Source organism: Columba livia, chromosome 6, assembly GCF_036013475.1.
Source record: "Columba livia isolate bColLiv1 breed racing homer chromosome 6, bColLiv1.pat.W.v2, whole genome shotgun sequence".
In the NCBI taxonomy this organism is placed as follows: Eukaryota; Metazoa; Chordata; class Aves; order Columbiformes; family Columbidae; genus Columba; species Columba livia.
In genome coordinates, this window is record NC_088607.1 from 22,012,906 (window position 1) to 22,032,640 (window position 19,735).

Consider the following 19,735-nt stretch of genomic DNA (forward strand, 5'->3'; position numbering starts at 1 on the left):
AGTGGCCCGCGCCAGGAAGATCCTGAGCAGCACGCCCCACAAAGAGCCGCACAGGGACAGCGAGTCCAGGGTTTATTGTCCCCAAACGGGAAGAGATGGCCATGAGTGCCCTCGCTTTTTGTTGATCCCTGGCAGGGCCCAGCTCCCTGTGAGCAGTGGCCGGGCAGGTGGCAGCAGGGCGGGAGCAGGTGAGTACGTGGACAGAAAAGTGAAGTACTCTGAACCCAACCCTGACATTTCACAGGCAAACGCTGGAGCGGAGAACAGAAAATTAAGTTGCAGCACTAAAACTCTTTGGATGTGAAACTATAATTGTCATTTCCTAACTAATTTTTCTTGAAGCGAGGTTAAGAAGGACTGATAACAGCAACAGGCAGAGGCACTTAACATAAGTTAATATGGCTTCTGTAAACAAAGGCTTTTCTTTTAACTATACATGGCAAGCAAAAGCAGGGGAGCATTCAACACCACCTCCGTGCAACTGCTCCCTGTAGCATGGGCTGCAAAACCCAAACTCTGGGCTTGCAGGAGCAAAGGGGATTCACTCTACCTGCGCAAGAGGTTTGCTATGGACAAAGTGAGGAAGGAGGGTAGGTAAGAAGCAGAGACGCCGGTCAAAGCCAGATTAAAGGGCTGCGTGGGCCACCACAAATTTCTCCATAGATATTAAAACCAAGGGATAATAAAAAGGGGAAAGAAAAAGAAAAGAAACTCCTGACACGGCTGTGTCACCAGCCCTGTCTTTGTACCACCTGCCAGCCCCAGCTTCTCCCAGACCCGCCGCCGCACCGAACCCCTCCCGGGTGGCCCCGGCCCCAGCACCGCCCGCCCCCCCGGGCCGCCGCCTTGCCCTACCCGGGAGATGGTGAGGGGCTGCTCGAAGTCCCGGCCGCCCACCAAGCGGAAGCCCCAGGGCCCGGGGCCCGACAGCACGATTCGGTGTGTCCCCATGTGCGCGGCTGCACCTCGCGGGACGCCCGACAGCCCCGCCGCCTGCACCGGCCCGGCCCGGCCCGCCCCCGGCCCGCCCCGCCGCCGCCAGCCCCTCCCCGGGCTCCCGGGCCCCGCCGCTGCCGGGCGGGCTGTCCCGCCCCGGGGCAGAGCTCCCCGCACCCCGCACCCCGCCGGCGGCTGCCCCTTTCCCGAGCAGAAAGCCGCTCCCTGCCCGGCGGGGGTCGCGGGGCCGAGCCGCTGCCAGGGGACGAGAATTTTGGTCTTCGGAAACCGCAACTGTCCCGCGCCCCCTCTTACCTCCGCCCCCGGCGGAGCTGCCCGCAGCCAGGAGGCAGCGCGGCTGCAAAGCGAACCACCGGCGGGCAGCCGCCAGCATGACTGCCCCGGTGCGGTACCTCACAGGCAAACGTGGCTCATCCTGCTGCAACCTGGTGTGATGTTAACTCTGAAACCTAACGGAGGCGATAGAAATTTTAGCGGCTCTGCGTGCCGTTTCCAGCTGGGAGATGATGAGCGAGGGCGGAGCCTGGGAAGGGTATTACCTTTGCCCTAATTTATCTCTGATTTGTCACTGCTTTAGGCAGCTTTGTTTACATGTAGCCCCTGTTGATACCGCCAACAAAAGAAAGAATCCTTCTGTACTGGTTTCTCAGCCAAACCCCCACTGGTCTGCTGGTGGACAGGTGGGAGAGGTTGGTTACAGCAGCCCTGCTGGTATTTAGAAACTGAACACAAACATTGCTGCTTATTTAGCAAATAAAGCAACTGTTTAATGTTGCATGCACCTGGGCAAGCAGCAGTGTGAGTGGATATACACAACTGTGTTGGAGAAAATCGTTTGACAAAATTTCTCAGTTTCTTTTCCAGAAAACATTCTGGAGTTAATACGCAGCTCAGGCAACACAGGACATCAGTGAGCCAGAGCACGAGGCTGCTGCTGAAGCTGGGGTTCAGCCACGGCAGGGAGCGTGGAGTGGTCAGCAGGTCAGGAAGAGGCGGATCACCCCAGTGCTGGCCCTACAAGATGTGGCCACGACTGATCCCATTGCAAGGCATACCCTTGCCTCTGCAAGCCCCCTTTCTTGGCTTCCTCCCTTTTCCTGCAGTAACATGTACCTGAGGTACGTGCGTCTGGACTATTAATCTCACCTCTATCAGAGAGCAGTAGTTCTTCCACCATATCATTACACATCTTCTGGTGGTGAAGAAAGAGATACCAAGAGCTTCTTTCCCCCACGTGTGTGGGATTTCCAGAGAGCTGTGACACACCACTGGGTCCTTTTCCCCTCTTTGCATGCACAGCTTCTACAGTTATAGAAGCATCTCTAGCTAGTTCCTTACCAAGTATATTAGGCTAGAGAATGACACCAGTAAATATCAAGGTTCAATAGCTATGGATGACTCTCTCTTTCTCCCCTCCCTGGCCACAGCACTGTAAACAAGGGCTAGTGATGCTAGCGACTGCAGTAAAAAGGGCAGCATCACCACTGCTTTATATGAGGTAACCCGCAAAACAGAAAAAGAGTCTTGTGTCTGTGTGCTTTCCAAGGATGTGTAGAAGAGAGCTCCAGGCTTTTGCTGTCCTGTTAGTTTGGGTTTAGGACTGGCTTGTTTATAATTCGACTTCCTAAAATCATTGTGAATGCAGCCACAATGTGTATCTCTCTGCCTGGCCATCCGGTCGCATCACCAGAGTTCAAATCTGATGCCCAGTTTTAGCGCAGTCTGAGGTGCAGGTTTCAAGGACATTGAACTCCTCACAGAAGACCAGCCTTTGGGGTGTGCACAGCTCCGCGCAGGCAGCCTGCAGGACCCAGACGTGCAGAGGTGCAGGGTGCACTCCCGTGGTACTTGTGCGTAACTGAGCACCATCCAGCCCACCCACCAGCTCAGCTCTGGGCTTCCCTCACTCTGCTCTGGGGCGAATGTTCCTTCACACAAGGCGCACCCAAGAAACCCTGGCTAGCTCTTCTCCTGTGGGACTGGGAGATGTGATGTGTTTGCCACAGACCTTGCACAAACCCCCTGAATTAGCACTGCAGCGCTATCTGCCTGGTCAGAGTGCAACTACCACAGAAGTCAGTGTTCTTGAGGCTTTTGAGCCAATTCATGGTTAAAAACGCACATGAAAACCCAGTATCAATTAATAACCCTTCCCACAGAGGTTGGCATTTGTAGTATCTTGTCCTACTTAACCTGTCTTCTCATCTGAGAGCAAGCCATGAAGACCCTTTGTAAACCAGTGGACTCAGGTGAGCTCCTGAGCCCCCAGGTCTGCATGTGTGCCACAGCAGCTGTGCCCTCACCCCATGGTACAGTGAGATCTGGGTGTAAATCAGCCTTCTCTCTACATTTACACTTTGGTTTCTTCAAGAGAAAGTCATGGCCTGCCCATGGTTCAGGAGGGAGAACCAGTGAGGCCAGCGCAGGTCACAGCAGGATCCTCAGGTGCAGACACCTACTGTCCAGCATGGACACCGCCACAGAGGGGCACTGCTACAAAGTGCATTGCTGCAGGATGAGCGGGAATAGGCTTCACTTAATAATTTATATAAGGAACACCATAGTAATTCAATAGTTCCATTTATTAATTGCCAAATAGTAATCCACTGCAATAAGAAACAAAAAATCAACACAAAAATAAGTTGCGGTTTGTATGTGTGCATGTGTGTGTGTGTAACTTAAAATGGCAAGAGCAAGAACAAAAAATAAACCTTTAAATGAGCATGTTATATACAGTCAGTATCATCACGTTACTTTGCTGGATAGATTAATTTGGTGTTATCCAATCTTAGCAACAGGCCCAAATATTGCTGCAAATAACTGGAGGGCAAACCCAAAGCAGAAAACCAAACCCATAAATAAGTTGCAGAATTAAAGGCATCTCCCGCAGAAAATACACAGTGGTGCTTTGTGTCATATCTGAAACCCTTTCATAATGGATGTTTCATGCTAAAACTCTTCATGTGAACATACATGGAATTCCATCATTTAAATAAAAGTGGCAAAATTCCCAACCTTTCACAACTGCCTTTTTTTTTTCCTCCCTTCACTCAATGCGTTTAAATTATTTTTCTATACAAGGTAAGTACATTGTCTGTACAAAGTTAAATATACATATTTACAGTCAAACTTCTGAGACACTGAGTCTTCTCTTCTGCTGCCCTAGGCAGAAGACAAGCCTACTTGATTTCAAACCCAGGAGCATGGCTAGTTTATCAAAACATTGCAAGTCGTGCTAACAGTTAGTCATAGTTACTCTTAATAAATCTGTATAAAAGCATCAGCATAAAAATAGGCATTTTATATTATTAAATACGGCTTATGACAAAATAGCAATCTAACCCTTTGCTATTTGTATGGTAACTGCAGGAAGCAGAGTCTGACAGAATTGGTTTTGTTTATGCTTTTTCTTAATAACAAAACGTCTATCAAAAGACTATTTGTTGTGGATTTACAGGCAAGCATACAGCCATGGTTTTTTCTCAACGAAATACAAATCTTTGTAACTGGTAATAACTGTTGGAAACACAGCTTTCCAAATTGAATAGACTTTTTCATCTGACTAAGAGGCAGCCAAAATACACATATTTATTTGAGACCTACCATCAACACTGTAACCAAAAAGAAAAAAAAAAGGCACCCTCAGTGATACATTGCTCAGATTTATCAGAGCCTCTAAGATTTAACGACAGGAAGGAAGCAAAGTCTTCATCCCAAACTGTAGGCTTCAAAAAGTGTGAGACCCTCTAGGGCCAGCAACAGGAGCAGAGAAAGTGAACGGCCATAGGACTCATAAACAGTATTTGCTCTCATGGATGTTCTGTTTATTGGTTCTATTCTTTGTGCAGATAAATGTCAAAGCCAGGCTGATTTCTCTTTAGAAAACAGGACTCAGTTTGTTTTGGTGCACACAGTACACTCACACACACACACACACACACCCCCGCACAGAAGAAAAACAACCCTGCAGAGATAGGTAACACATTATTAAAGGGTTTGGGACTTTTGCGTGTTTGGATTGTTTTGTCTGACCTCTCCGGATTAAACCACCAGCCCCAAACTCCTTTTCTGCACAGAGCTCTGCAGTTTAACCGTATCAGCCGTCCTCTGCCTGTGCTGGGTCTTAAGGTGCACGCCATGAAGGAAGGGTTTGCTATGGCAGTGGAAGGCAGAGCAAAGTGAGACTTGAGCGAGGCAGAACCCAGGCAGAAAGCCTGGCCTCCTGCACTTGCCAGTGAAAGTGAACAGCTGCAAGGCTGCGTGCTGCCCCAAAGCACTATCATAACACACAAACAAAACCTATACCGTGTGCTTCCCTGAAGCCTTCTCAGAGGTAAGTACTCCATACAAATTAAGGTTATCACCAGAACTCTAGCTGGGAAGGGAGAGGAATACACAAAGGCAGCACTGTAAACTAGAAACTGTCTCTTCAGCAAATAAATCACACCCTGAATCCATGGAAGCAGGGCTACACATTCAACTCAATACTGTACCACATAACCACATCCTCCTAACACATCTCATCTCTTCACTATTACATTCATAAATTGTCTGTTTCTTCATTGTTTAAAAACACCATCTGGAAAACAACTCCATCACTGCCACAGTGGGATCACTGTTATTTTACAGGTATAGAAGCTTCACGTAGTTGCCTGGGAAGGTGCCAAATTGCCTTGTTCTTCTGGAGGTACCTGTTGCAAAACAAAACACAAGAAGTCAGAGTAAGATGGAAGGCAAGGAAGGCTTAGGGGTTTAAAAAGGTAGAGGTGGCAGCCTCTTCTGCCTGCAGACATTCCTTTCTGAAACTAAATAGCAGTTCTGGTCACGGAGACTTTTGGTACAGATGAGATGAGAACTAGTTCTGCTACTAATCATCTTTGGTCTTCCATTTTAGCAATTAATAAGGTGCTAGTGAAAGCTCCTGGGCCTATAGGCTAGGAGCCAAACTCCTATCAGTGTAAATGAGCTCATCTTCATTAAGAAGAGATAACAAGCCTAGATTTGCAGTGTTGAGATGGAGAACATTGTCCAGACTTGCGCTCTTTGAAGGTAAAGGGCTAGATTTTGCAAAACATACAGATACACATGAAGCTGGGTTTTCAGGGACTGCAACTCCCCTCCATGTGTTCCCTTCATCCCCTACTTGCCACTTTCTGTAACTTGCTCCCTCAGCTTTGGCAAAGCTACAGAAATCCAGTTCTCCTTGGTTCCCTCTGTTACTCTGCCACCTCTGTGAGCAAGAAGGATCAGGAGGAAGAAGGGAATGGGGAAATTAAGAAGAGAAAAAGGAAAGCAAAAACTAGAGACCTAGCAAGAAAAACAAAGCTTCACCACCCTGCACCCTAATTTTAATGGGAAAGGATGAGAAATTCTGAAAAAAGTTGAGCTGATTTTTTTCACCATTTTGACCCTACAAATGAAAGCAGCTTCCAGATGTTCTGCAAAATTGCTCATCTGCATCTCAAAAAGCTCTGCTGACAGGCAAGTGTTGCACTCACCCACAAACCAGCCATCGTCACATTTCTCCATGACATCGACAATGTCACCATCCCTCAGTTCCAGCTCATCATCGTTCTGCGGAGTGTAGCTGTAGAGGGCTTGGTAGCTAACTCTAAAACCAGAAAGATACCGCACATCAGATCCCTTCAGAAGGAGATGTCTCTCTTCCCCATTCTAATTCCTCTTATGTTTTGTTCAGTGCAGTCCAGACCTGTGTTTTCCATTTGCGAGATGGAAGTCAACTGCATTAAACTGGCTGTTGTCACAAGGCCATGGCAGTAAAAATTGTCACACCTGCATTGTGTGGGATATGCAGAAAGCTTTTGTTTCCTTTTTGCCATGTAGTTGTCTCCATAGCCTGTAACAACCAGAGTCTTCCTAACATGTAGCACATAGGGAGCTAGGAGCGCAGACACCCTTCTGAGTGCAAGCCAAAACCTGGATACACTCACTCCTGGGCTAAATGAGACACCTGTTCCCTTGCCCGGGCTGTGAATGACCACCCGGCAATGTGAAGGAATTTAGAAAAAGATACTGCCTACTCTACTGCAGTAAGACGGCTCAATAAATCATGACTGAGGAGGTACAGTGCAAGCAAAAATCTAAGGCTGAATCCTGCCCTGAGATACCACTTGCACCAGAGGCACTCTGTGTTTATCAGAAATGAAACTTACAGAGTGGAAACAATCTCTGGGCAAATTTGGGGAGGCCTGGATCTCCTGCCTGTGGGGGGTGAGAATAGAGCTGATGAGAGACTTTCTGTCCTGCATAAAGGGGTGGGGGAAAGCAAAACTTATTTTTAGGAGTCAGCTGCCAAGGAACTTCAGTTCCCAGCACACAGTGCAGGCTACGGTTCTCAAAACCATCAGTGAAAGGCCCCACCAAGCATAATGGCAGCTCCAGGTTTAAACCCACCAGACAGCTTTGAAAATTTCAGCCTTGATCTCTCAGATCATTCAGCCAGCAATTCATCTGCAGAACTGGCCAATAACACACCGAGCAGCATCAGTGTTGGGAGTGCTCACTGTGTTGTGGGAGGCTGAGAACAGGGGTGAACATGTTGACCCAAGCCATATGAGCCAGGTGTAGCCAGTGGATATTAATTTGTCTCCAGCTTCAAGATACAAAAACATTGAGACAGTCTCCATAACCAGCACGAACCAAGTACCTAAAGGAGACCCAGTCCTGGATCGTGAGGTCATTGTTTCAGGTGCTATACAGACACAAAGGTCTCAGTTTTACACTACTCATTATGATGATATGTACCCATTTTTGTTCTTTAAAGAACTGACACTTTCCTATAACTCTAATTTAACTCCTGAAATGCTAAAGCTTTCACAATATCCCCATTTTTACCACCAGTCAGAGACAAGGCCTCTGGAAGAGATGGGAGCCAAAATGACTTACATGTCTCGTGGTGTTTGACTTCTGTCAGGGCTGGCTCCTTGCTGCTGTGCTTGAGGTTGCTGAGAAATGATGAGAGATGGTTTATAGTCATTAGAGGTCACCTTGTGGCGAGAGTCAAGAGGCTGAGAAACAGTACTGCAGTAATGAACAGACTTTTCTGCAATGTTTATGATCTCATTGCAAACAGCTTCCTGCGTGGTAGGCAGCATTGACATCCAAGAACACCCAAAGGACAGTCAACAGGGGGGAGGGAGGGGAAAATATAGACAAGAAGAGATGGAACATTCCAGATGCAGCACGTAAGTCCAGTAAAAAAAAAAAAAAATAAAAAAAAAAGAGTTGTAGATCCAGGTAAATGTCCAGGTAGTGGAGTGCAGAAGGGATCCAGGTGTAAGCATGGAAAAATAGGCAAGATACAGAAGAATTTGGCATTTAGTTTGAAGATTTGTAACAAATACATATACATACATTTTTTAAAAAAGCAGCAGCATAAGAGGTTGCAATTAGTTATGCAGTGGCACCATTACAAATGCTAAGAAGTCAGTTCAAGAATGCAAGGTGGGCCGCTCCATTCATGCATTTTGCTTCATTTAACTTATAACCAGGGACGGGCAGCACAATCAGCCCAACTTCCTATTGGCTACGACAATTCTTCTAATTGCTAAATCCCCCTTTTCTGTTGTAAACAAAACAAAGTATGCAAATAGATAAATATGTGCCTACTTTGCAGCTAAAATTTTTATCTCTACTGAGGTGTTACTGTCTGGGTGAAGAGAGTGTAGGACTACACATCTGATTTAAACAGCGGCCTTACCACATAGCTCTTTTCAGATTCTGTGAGATCTGGTCCAGCTCTCAATGAGTGGTGGGAAGGCTGTGTGATCACCAAGCAAATGATAAGGAAGACATTTTAGCAGATGTTATATTGGTCAGAATTAAAAAAAAATCAAATGGTGTGCAGACAACAAAAGAAAATGAACAACTCTTGCCCTCCCCCCCCCAACACCACACTTCTTGGACAACAAGGTCTTTCATTTACACAAGAGACATTAGGGCTACAGTAATGCAAGTTCAACAGACACAACGCTGCAGAGATAAAAGGCGACAGCGAAACAGAACCTAAGGGCAGGGAATTGGAGTGGAGGTTACAGACACCACTACAACCAGAAATGGTACATGGTGTCATACTGCATTCCTGTAGGGAGGGAACAAAAATCCAAACATGGACAGAAGCACATACTCAAGAACATCATACTTGGAAGGCCAAAAGCAAGCTGAGAGGAACCTTCTGCAGTTTTGAGAGCAGTAATCAGTGACTCTGACACAGGAGAGAAGAGTAACTTCTTAAAAAAGACCAGCTCAAGTCCTCAGAGGGCACAAAGCCATGGAGCCTCATCAACATCACTCTAGCTTGTGCCAAGCGAGGATCTGAGCTGCTCTGTTAATTCCCACAAGGAGACAGAGCTTCAGGTCAGAGGAGGCCCCGACTGGAAAAGCCAGCTCCAAACACCACCACCAGTGAGGCTTCTGGGCTCTGCCCTGACTCTCTCCCCAGTCACACCTCTTCACAGGGACTCCCGTGTCCCAGGGCACAGCAAGGAAAAATCAGGGTGTTTGGGGTTGGAGGTTTTAAGGGGAAGGTCACTGAGAAAGTTGAACAAGTATCCAGGGCCTAGGTTTGCACACTTCTTGGATATTCTAATACCTTCTGAAAACAAGGGGCACGCTGTGAGGAAAGGGGACGTCTGAACTAGTATAGGGTTATTTATACTACCTGCAGGACTGCCTGGCAAAGCAGACTGGATAAGATACACTGATCATTCAACACAATTTTCAACCCAGATTCCAAAGGCCTACATTTTTATGCTTTCCCTTGTCTTCCTTATTCACTTCAACAATGCCCTTCAGTAAAACACTTGCTTTCTCACAGCATCCTGAGACAGAGCAGAAGCAGAGTAGAAAGAGGTTGGTGACACCTTCAGCCCAAGAATGTTCAAAGAGTTTGGAAATGTACATGGTGATGAGCTCATCCCTGTCTAGTTCCTGTTCTCAAAGCTCCTCTGAACCACATCTTGGACCTCTGGAGGTGTGCCCATCATTGTATTAAAGCAAACTGCTTCTTTTCTCAAGGACTGTGACCCACTCGAGGCCAATCCAACCCCACAACAACTCCTTTGTAGTCAGCTGTACTATCTGGGGCTGGAATGTGGGATCAGCTCCTAAGAAATTAGGCTCTGTTACCAAGTATGATTCTATAGGAAGGCAATTAAATGTAAGTTGGATGGACTAATTGAAGTGGAATCTGCATTCAAAGCATTTGCTGTGGAGCCTGAAATCACCACAGGATTTCTGGTAGTCATTCCTGCCTGTCTATCATCAGCCCTGAAAAGCAAATGGAATAATTAGAAATTTGAAATTTATATTGTGCAGACCAACTGGATATAGTACATCAAATCTGACAAGATCAGAGCTAACTCAGGTGGTCAAACAGCTAAGAAAAACCAATTTCCAGGCTGAGGTGAGAGGCAGCTGTAAGAATGATTTTTGTATATATTTTTTTTTAAATTCAAGAAAGTGCTTCTCTGTTCCATACTAATTTACTGCTGAAATTGCTCCATGAGCTCCTAAAATCACGTGGTCCATTTCTCATTGATTACTTGTGACCTCCCTGACCAGCTTTTCCTCCAAAAAGCATTAAGAACTATGAATTAAATTAGTTATTTGAGAGCTAGAAAATTGACACAACCTCCAAAGGCTCCATAGAGCAGGCTTCTATGTGCAATGCCAGGAGGTGCAGCATACCAGCAGCAGAATTTTGGCCATGTTGCCTTTCCCGGCAGGATCCCCACAGGGGCTTCCTTATGGCAGCTGGGCAGGTGCAGAGGCCAAGTGGTCCCCTGCCCTCCGGACAACCCCACTTGCCAACAAGACACATAACTAAGGAGATCCTCTCTGGCCTCCACTCCAGAGATCCAGGCAGCTCCTACCAAAGCAAGGGGTGTCTCTGCACTAACTCCCAGGGTGATGGCAGAGCCCTACAGTGGGGTGACAAAACACTCCAAAGTCAGCAACCATGCAGCATTAGCCAAAAGGTGAAAAACTGACCAGAATAGATCCTATAATCTTACATTGTAAATGCACCACCCCACTGCTTCGGACAAGTGACCCTGACAGCATAGCCTAGGTGGCTTTTTTGGTTTGTTTGTATGTTTGTTTTGTTTGTTGTTTTTTAAAAAAATAACTACACTATTCTTGCAGGGAGAGAATAATAACAACAATAATAAAAGCTGTTGTAGGTCCAAATGCTCTTCAAATATGGGTTCAGAAACCCTATAAATTACCTACAGCGGTGGGTCCATGTGCCAGAGGTGGCTGAGGAATCAGTGAGTATGGGGCAGAACTCCAAAGTATAAAACACAGACGTTCCCCCCAAAACCACTGAGCCAACCCTGTTGCTGCTGCGGTACACTGAGGGCCTTAAAAGTGACCAAGTGTTCACAACCCATGATGACAACTCAACTCCTACCCTCTCCGTCACACTACGTGCTTTATTAAGACTGAGTAAACAAGCAGCTGCTCAAGTGTCTTTGTCTCCACATCTACAGACTATACAAATATGCGGTATAGTCAGTCCTGAGGCACAGCTGGCCACTGTTTCCACCTCGTATAGAGTCTGAGGATGGATCTAAAAAGCACCACAGGTTTATGAGAATAACAGAAAAAGGTTCTATGTCTAAAAAAGTTCTGAGGCGGGTTTTAACTGTTAGGAAGAACAATACTGGGGTTACTCAGTAGTGCTCTTCCCACACCTTGTGAAGTGTCATCAATGTGTCTGTCCACTGCAGCTCTTGTTCACATGTCTTCTTCCATCCCTTTCTGGGGGGAGTTAAAGGACTACATAAGCAAAGAGAAAGCTAAGCAGAACAGACTAACAGACAGACAGACAAATTGGTATCCCCTCAGAGAAAGGCACACATCAGCAGTGATGCTTCCACATGTGAATGAAGAACCACGAGCACAGAGGACACCCCAGCCCAGGTGAAAGAAAAAAGGAAAAACTCTGCACATGTCAAGCCTGGCTCTGGGGAAAGCAAGGGGAAAGCTGGCCAGAGAGCTCTCACAAAGGACACCGAAAAGGCTTTAAGTGCACAGCAGCCTGACCTAAAGGCTGTCAAAGTCCACGGAAAGACTGTCCAGCCCCTGGATCAGAAGCTGAACAGCAGAAAAACGTGTCTCTCACAGAGAGTGGTCCCAACGCTTGCTGCAGGCTGGGCAGCTCTGGTTGGGACAATAAACACGCTGGGCAGAAATGCTGTGGTGGTATCCTGTGGAGCAGCAGAAAACCACTGAGGGGGATAAAAGCTTACCTTGGAGATGGTGCTAAGTAATGAACATGCTAAGTGAACATAGCTGGTCTGTGCTGGGGAACATGGGGTATGAGCATCCTCCTCATGTGCTCTCCTCTCTACCAGCACAAAGTGCGTGAAATTACCCACCACTTTGCCTGCTTGGTTTTGTACAAGTGGAAAGGAGCAGACAGTCCCCACCGGCATCCCTCACACTGCTGGGTGATGCAGAGACCCTTGTCCAGCCCCTCCTGCCTTCCCACCCCACAGCTGCGCTGCTCACACGCTCGCTAGATCCACCACTGACTGTCACTCTGTGCTACCAGGACCTCAGGGTGACACAGGAGTTAAACTAGAAAATTCCCAAGGATTCCCTGAAATAAATTAATCTGATAAATTACCTTACTGCTTAATATGCTGTTTTACTGGAATATTGAAACAAACTATCTCTAAATTATACCTGAAATATCTTTCACATGCTTGTGGGGTCATTCTTTTTTCTTTTTAGTTTGGACTGTGAAACTAAACAAAAAGGAAGAACTTCAGAATAGCTAAAAGAACCATCACATTTTATATTATTATTTAATGGAATACGCAAGAACACAGTCTTTATGCCAGCCCTGTACCAAAGCGGTCTTAAACCTGCAGAAACCTCTGGGTCAGAATTTCATAACGGGTGCCTTTCGCTATGATGAGAAAGAAAACTAAAATTCAATATGGTAAAATACCTCAAACACCAGGGATGGACAGTAAAGGAAACAAAACCCAAATGTAATGTCTCATTTCCATGTCTACTAAGTGCTTTTCTCATTTGATTAAAATCAATGAAAAGATGACAGATTTTGAAAAGGCCTCCAGGGTATTACCTGCAGTTCTGCTGAAGCCATCAACCTCTGTATAGGTCACACAGATAACGAGAGATCGTTTGCACATACAAATACCGCTCCTGCTCCCTAAACAACTGTAGACCCAGAGCTGGAAAGGAGGTCAAGACTACCGATAACGTCACACACAGTTTTAACTTGACACTGACAATGCTCTGATTGTCGAGGCATATAAAATATAATTTTTGGCTCAACTTCAACTCCAAAGAAAGGCCACAGGGTCCTCTTACAACCAGGTGCAATGTCTGAAATAGAACTGTGTGCTAGCCAGCACCCAGGAGAAACATCTTCCCCTAACTGTGGCTCTTTGCACCTACTCTTTTGAATTGCATACACCCAGTGCAAGCACCAGCAGGACCAAGCAGATCAGAGGTCAGGAGGAAGGCCAACAAAGAAAACTACTTTGGATTTTTAACATGAAGCAGAATATGCATCCTATTGGACTGAAAGGGATGCAGGAGGTGGTTGTTCAGTAAAAAGCTATGCAAGCTCACGACTGGAGGGAAATGAGAGTAAAGGTAACAGGAAAATGTCAGGGTTAGAGCAGTATCTCGCTCTCAAACTGATCAACAAAATAAGTAACATTGGCAACTACTTCCCACACTCATGCTGCAAGAGCAAAGATTGCTTCCCCAATACTCATCACTACAAACTCCAGTTTTTGCCAAATGTGAGCTTTCTGTTTCAAACATTGCCATCTTGTGGAAGCTGCCTAGAAGGACTGATGACACACCAGCAGCGGTGAGCACTGCTCATTCCCAGTCCCTGAATGTCCCAGCCCCACAGCGCTGAGGCCGAGTTGGTTGTGCTGTGCAGAACCTACCACATCCCTCTTTAAAGACATTTGTAGCTCTCATCAACAGAAGCTCTCTGAGAAGGCTGAACAGGTCCCTTCCACCGTGGATACCAGGTTCCATATGCCCTATCCCCAGCTCTGAGACACTCAAACCTTGAATCCTGATCTCAGGTGGTTAAATCCTGAACCAAAGTCACATTACATCATTCCTGCTAACAAGGCCACCAATGCTGCCTTGTAATGCAGTTGAGCCATAGGAACTCAAGGTCAGAACTAAATAAGCCCTGGATTAATCCTTCAGAGGAACAGAAAATCAGATCCTCTGCTGGTACAGACTGGCAGAAACCCAGACTTGTGGATTTGCACCAGCTGAAGATTTTGCCCATACCTGCCCTTCTGCACAGCCTGGAAGTAATTTTAAATCATTTTTTCAAAAAAATAAGAATTCTGGATTAAATAGCAGGAGAAATATCTCACCTGTGGAATCAATGAATGGCTAAATAAGCATATGACAAAACAATGGCATGTCATGGAAATAGCTCTAAGTAATGGAAAACTGATCAGCAAAGATGATTACCTGTGGCTTATTGACTCTGCGTGTAAGTCTGGGAGGTGGCTGTGTTGTGACAGTAGAGGAAGAGAGGGCAGAGGAAGAGAGAGGAGCAGATGAAGAGAATGCTTTTGAGTCTGCAGGCTTTTGAAGAAAAGAAAAGCTGGTCAGCTTGGTACACAGTCTCTTATCACAATCACTGCTAGTGATATGAGCATCCACTATCCAGTAAATTTGACGCACACACAGCAAACATAACTCCATGCAAGGGCAAGTGCAGTTTCCAGTTGGTTTGTCTGAGCTGACCACCTCATTCTGTTTTAAACATGCAGGTTATGCCTGTAAAAAATGCTACTAAAAATATATCCAGACAGTAAACAGCACCGTCTTTACACAGCTTTCAATATGCTTTTGATTATGATTCAAGCAGAAATCAAACAATTTGTTATAAGATTTCCCAGTGTGAAATGTATCATTTCAGAAACCCTAGTTCCTCCTTATCTAATGTTAGTTAGGTGGGGTATGCCGTGGAAGCTATCACAGTGTATCCAAGACAGTATTTATAATACTACAATTTTGAGCTCTCCAAACTTCCACTCAAATACGAAGCATCATGGGGTTGCTGTAATGTATTTTGTCTGGCTGTAGCCCACAATGGACCCCAAGTCAACTGAGAGCTGCAAAGTAAGACAGATCTATACCAAGGCTGGGGACAAAAGACATGTTGTAGAAGCTACTGGAGAGTCCTGCTATGTTCCTTCTTATGGTAACCATACAGCTACACATAACTCTTGGGGAAAAATATCGCTAGGTCTAATTCTCATTTGTGGCTAGACCCTTTCACATAACATTGGAAATGCAAAGGTAATAAATTCCACTCAATGCAGAGATAACAATCAAGCCTCCCTGACTTGGTCATGCCCATTCCAGACTAAGGTTTACTAAATCACAGGCTCCAGGATCAACAGCGGTCATCTTTGATGATTCTACAAGCCAGGTTGATGTTTACAAGGCTTTTCAATCCTTGGCTTTAGGAGGAACAAATAAATTCTTTCACCAAAATGATCAATTGCACACTGGAAAATCTCTGAACAACAGGGAATTGCCTGTATTCTACATAGTGAGGGCATGAGGCCTGTGTGATACTTTCAGCTGACACATCTGGTGATAGCTACTGTCTTGGACAACCACCTAATTAGACATGACCAATTGGGTCAGTCCTGTGTTACTATCTACTCTAAAATCATTTACACTAGACTGGCTCCTGTGCCCTCTTCTAAAACTTTTTGATCCACCAGTGAATGCCACTGGTGGCCTCTGGAAGAAGGTCTTCAGATCATCAAAATCACATGCAGCAGCCACTGGCTCTGCCCGGCCAGCAGAGCAGCACAAACCTCACCACACCAGTTAAAATTAGGGATTCAAAGCAGCACACACACATGCAGGAGAAGTACCTTCTTTTCTCCGCTTTGAAACTTTCCCAGATCACCTTTCCTCATGCCTCTTTTCTCTGTTTTACCTCCCTGCACAATAGCCATTAGCTCCTGACACAACTGGTTGTCCTCAGAGGAACCCACAGGTCTCTTTTCTGGGCTCACACGCATGTCTAGTTGGGATGGTTTCAGGCAGCGCTCGACAGAGATCTTGGGATCAGCATGAGTGCCCTGCTCGGGGCTGCTGCTGCCCTCTCTAGCCTTTTGGAGCCAGGCTTGGCTGCCCGCAGTGTCACGCTGCTCTGCCAGGACGCTTTCGGGGCTCCCCACTGCCCAGCGAGGGGAGTTAGAATAGCTCACACTGGGAGACGGGGAGCCAACAAACTTTTCTTCACTTTGCGGAGCGGCCTGATAGAAACTGCGAGCAGAGGGCTGAGGTCTGGATGAGTAAGAGGGCAATGGGGATTTAATGGACCTGGGAGTCGAGGAGCCAGAGAGATGAGAATGGTGGAGGCTGACCGAGGGGGAAGGGCTGGCTGCAGCAGAAGGCGAGAGATAGTCAGTGGGAGAGAGGGAGGCTTCAGGCGGAGGAGGCAATGGAGGAGTTATGGCAGGAGTGGTGCTAGGAGACACTCCCACGGTCAGAGCAATCCACTCGGATGTGACCGCCTGCACCTCTGGAGACAAGGCGCGGCGTGCAAAAGGCAAAGGCGGAGGAGTTGGTGTATGGAGTAGCTCAGAGCTGGGAGACTTGAAGGAGACAAAAGCAGGAGAGAAAAAAAGAAAGAAATGAACAAAAAAATAATAAAGGAAAATACAAAATGACCAAGCAAAAGTAAAAGGAGAGAAAGCGAGCGTGGAGAGGAGCAGATCTGTGACCAAGCACGGTGCATAAGTTTTCCATGGACAGGTGCACCATGTTGGAGAACATACTGTCCACAGCTACTCCAACCACAGAATCCAGTTAGCATCTGTGCTGCTAATATCCTCCTCCAGCCTTTGTCAGGATACTAGACACAAAACATCTTGTGGAAGACATTAAACTTCATACCACATGCCCCATGTCTCTCAGGGAGCGGTCGAAGCCACCATCCATGATGGCTGCGTGCAGCATTTGTCTGACCTGGCAGTAATAACTGGTGACCCAGCAGCTCACACTGTCAACCTAGTCAATATTCACTGCTGCAATTTTATCCAAATCTAGCATGAGCAATGCCTGCTCCTCCAGAAACTTGCATCATGGAAGCTGTGGAGGAGAAAGGGATCAAAAAAGCCAGCTGTGGATATTTGGTCTTTAGGCAATTAAAGTAGACCCTGTGTTTATAAAGGCAGAACACATGACCAAGTTCTACCCTCAGCTATTACCACCAGTGACAGCAGTGAGATGAGATGAGACCAGCTACTTTAGCACTGATTAGAGCATTTCTCAGTCCTCTGCCAAGGGAGAGAATTTACCAGGGGAGGAATCAAAAGCATAGCAAAGGGAAACAAAAAAGGGTGGATACAATCCCTTCTATCAAAGGGAGAAGCTTGCAGAGAGCTGGTGGCAGACAGGCCACAGCTATGGAGAGACTGTCAAGCTCCAATAGAAAAGCTCAGCTGGGGCTGAGCCTGTTCACTTTGACAGGGAACCCCAAACAAGCAACAAGTCCTTCCACTTTACACAAGTGGCTAAGAATAAAAACACTCCTTTCAGGGAAGATCCAGACAGACACCAGGCATGAGCCATGGGAGCCTTTCCCATCCGTCCTGTACTGCATGTCCCTTCCTCCTGACCCCAATTCTCCACTTTTCTTCCTTGCAGTCTTGACTTCAGAATGACCTTGTTTTGGTCCCATGTGTGAGCAGGGGATGCACCAGAACCTCATGGCCACAACCCAGACACGTATGCTGACCTTGAAGCATGAGTATGTGCAGGATGAGAGCAAAACAAAGGGATTTAGAGACTCACTGCCTCCCTGATATGTTTTCCATGGCAAACATTCAGGGATCCCCATTTTGATTTCTGGTTTGAACTGCAGTATGGTTTATAGTGAAGCTGATATTAATGGAAGATTCCAGACTGCCCTGCTCTCAAAACCTCAGTTGATTTACCACCAATTTCAAATCATAGAAGGTGCTCTCCTGACCCTGTCTCCCCAAGCTTCGGCCATGAGCTGGGATATGAAGGAGTAAGTATATAGCTTGATTCAAGCTGACTGGGATCAACGTAATTACTCCTACAGACTATAACAGGTTGTGACGTCATCTTAATAGTAATTGTAAAAAATTCACTCATCACAGTGGAGGTCTGTAAAGTGTAAACATGCACTCAGGAGGAGCTGGATCACCAGTTCATTCCAACTCTTGCACTGAAACTTATTCAGATGGCTATGAACTGTAGCCCTTTGAACCTGGCCTGAATTCAAGCTACAGATCAGAGATGAAAAGCTGAGTCTCCAAATCCCAAAATGACCCACTCGTTAACCTTTCTGGTAAATGAAACATCACCTTTTACTGCAGTTGCAGCATACTGCAGGGAGCACATGGGTTTTACTGTACAAAACACTACTTTTAGCTAGACCTTTTTTCAGCTATTGCTTCTTGCACAGCAATGTCAACATCCCTCTGTTCTGCAAGGTGCTGTAACCGGCTGCATCTAGTCCAAATACCTGTGGTGAAGCTGTCATGCTGCGGTTAGGGGAGAGGGACATTGGTGGGTCAGGATAGTCGATGGCATTCTTGACCACTGGCCGTTTGAGCACTTCCACGTAAGTGACAGGGAAGATGCCTTGGCGATTGGTGCCAGAGATTCTTCCTTCATACCAGTTCTCATCCACTCGTCGAATCAACGTGATCCTTTCACCCTATGGGAAGGAATAGCAATGTAATCCTGACTTAAACATATTTCATCATTCCAAAGTAGATCAGGTTTTTAATCTTGCTGCCACTTGACATAAAACAATCTGTGGCGCTCACACTCCCCTGTTCCCCTTATGTGGTCCTAACCCTAACCTCTAGGTGGGGATGACAGTTTTCAGTTCAGAGAAGGAGGAAATCATCTGGTGTTGACTTGGGCTGTCTGCAGACACAGTTATGTTCACTTCACAGTTTCAAGATACTGCTTGCTACAGCCAGTTACAAAAATGGAAACCAGCAGTTTCAGCCTGACCAGGAGACTCTGAGAGGTATGAGGTGTACAAGGAGTATGCACAGGTCTGCAGTTTAAACTAGGTCTCTCTATGCTCTCTCCTTTTTGCTAACAAATGAAGTAACTTCAGATCCTTAACATAAACTGCAAGCCCCACCTTCATGTATAATTAAAACACAGACAAGATCTAATCTGAGCATCAAAACAGAAAGCTGGCTGAGATGGAAAAATGCTGCTACTTAATTTAAATATGGCTGACTTTGCTCTGAACAGTCCTTACACAACCCATTCCTATCCCTTTGCTCTGTAGTCAGGTCTAGCCAGTCCCTTCAATACCACAGAACCTCACTTGCCTGTGCTCAGTGATTTGGCTTGTAGTATGAAGGATGGGGAACCCCATTTCCTTCTTTTCTATATCGCCATTCTCATGAGAATGTGTGCATCTCCACTGGCAAGGATCAGACTAGAGACATGTCACCAAATATCTATTTTGCCTTGCAGAGTCAGGCTTCCAGCACTTGGGCTCAAAGTATCTTCTCAGCTAGCCCTAAAGAAGCAACTGGTGCTTCTTGATTCAGCCTACCCGCAACGCTCTCACTGCAATGCACTACATAATGACTGTGGAGTAAAAGCATGGGTGATGAGAAGGAACCCTTCCTGAATAAGGAGCTCGCCTTATTGGATCTTTCATTTGGAAACAGCAAATTACTAGTATTAAAAAACACTAGCATTT

The 19,735-nt window shown here is 46.2% G+C and overlaps 2 protein-coding genes across 55 annotated transcripts in view; both read right to left on the reverse strand.

Moving 5' to 3' along the window:
* Positions 1-1,455, reverse strand: part of PDLIM1 (PDZ and LIM domain 1) — a 41,645-nt gene extending 40,190 nt beyond the window's left edge. For 3 of the 5 annotated variants that reach the window (XM_065068501.1, XM_065068498.1, XM_065068499.1), the window contains exon 1: positions 856-1,031. In XM_065068501.1, the coding sequence (XP_064924573.1) occupies positions 856-951 (96 nt within the window). In that variant the 5' untranslated portion in view covers positions 952-1,031. Of the gene's footprint in view, positions 1-855; positions 1,032-1,251 lie in introns of those variants that run through there. The other 2 variants (XM_065068502.1, XM_065068500.1) reach the window with 2 other exon arrangements.
* Positions 1,456-3,520: 2,065 nt separating this feature from the next.
* The window catches only part of SORBS1 (sorbin and SH3 domain containing 1), a 247,795-nt gene continuing 231,580 nt past the window's right edge, over positions 3,521-19,735 (reverse strand). For 26 of the 50 annotated variants that reach the window (XM_065068424.1, XM_065068417.1, XM_065068418.1 and 23 more), the window contains 7 exons: positions 18,524-18,718; positions 15,894-16,622; positions 14,467-14,583; positions 8,678-8,737; positions 7,864-8,054; positions 6,456-6,568; positions 3,521-5,648 (listed from right to left, as the gene is read on the reverse strand). In XM_065068424.1, the coding sequence (XP_064924496.1) occupies positions 5,581-5,648; positions 6,456-6,568; positions 7,864-8,054; positions 8,678-8,737; positions 14,467-14,583; positions 15,894-16,622; positions 18,524-18,718 (1,473 nt within the window). In that variant the 3' untranslated portion in view covers positions 3,521-5,580. The remainder of the gene's footprint in view (positions 5,649-6,455; positions 6,569-7,863; positions 8,055-8,677; positions 8,738-14,466; positions 14,584-15,893; positions 16,623-18,523; positions 18,719-19,735) is intronic. The other 24 variants (XM_065068459.1, XM_065068455.1, XM_065068464.1 and 21 more) reach the window with 4 other exon arrangements.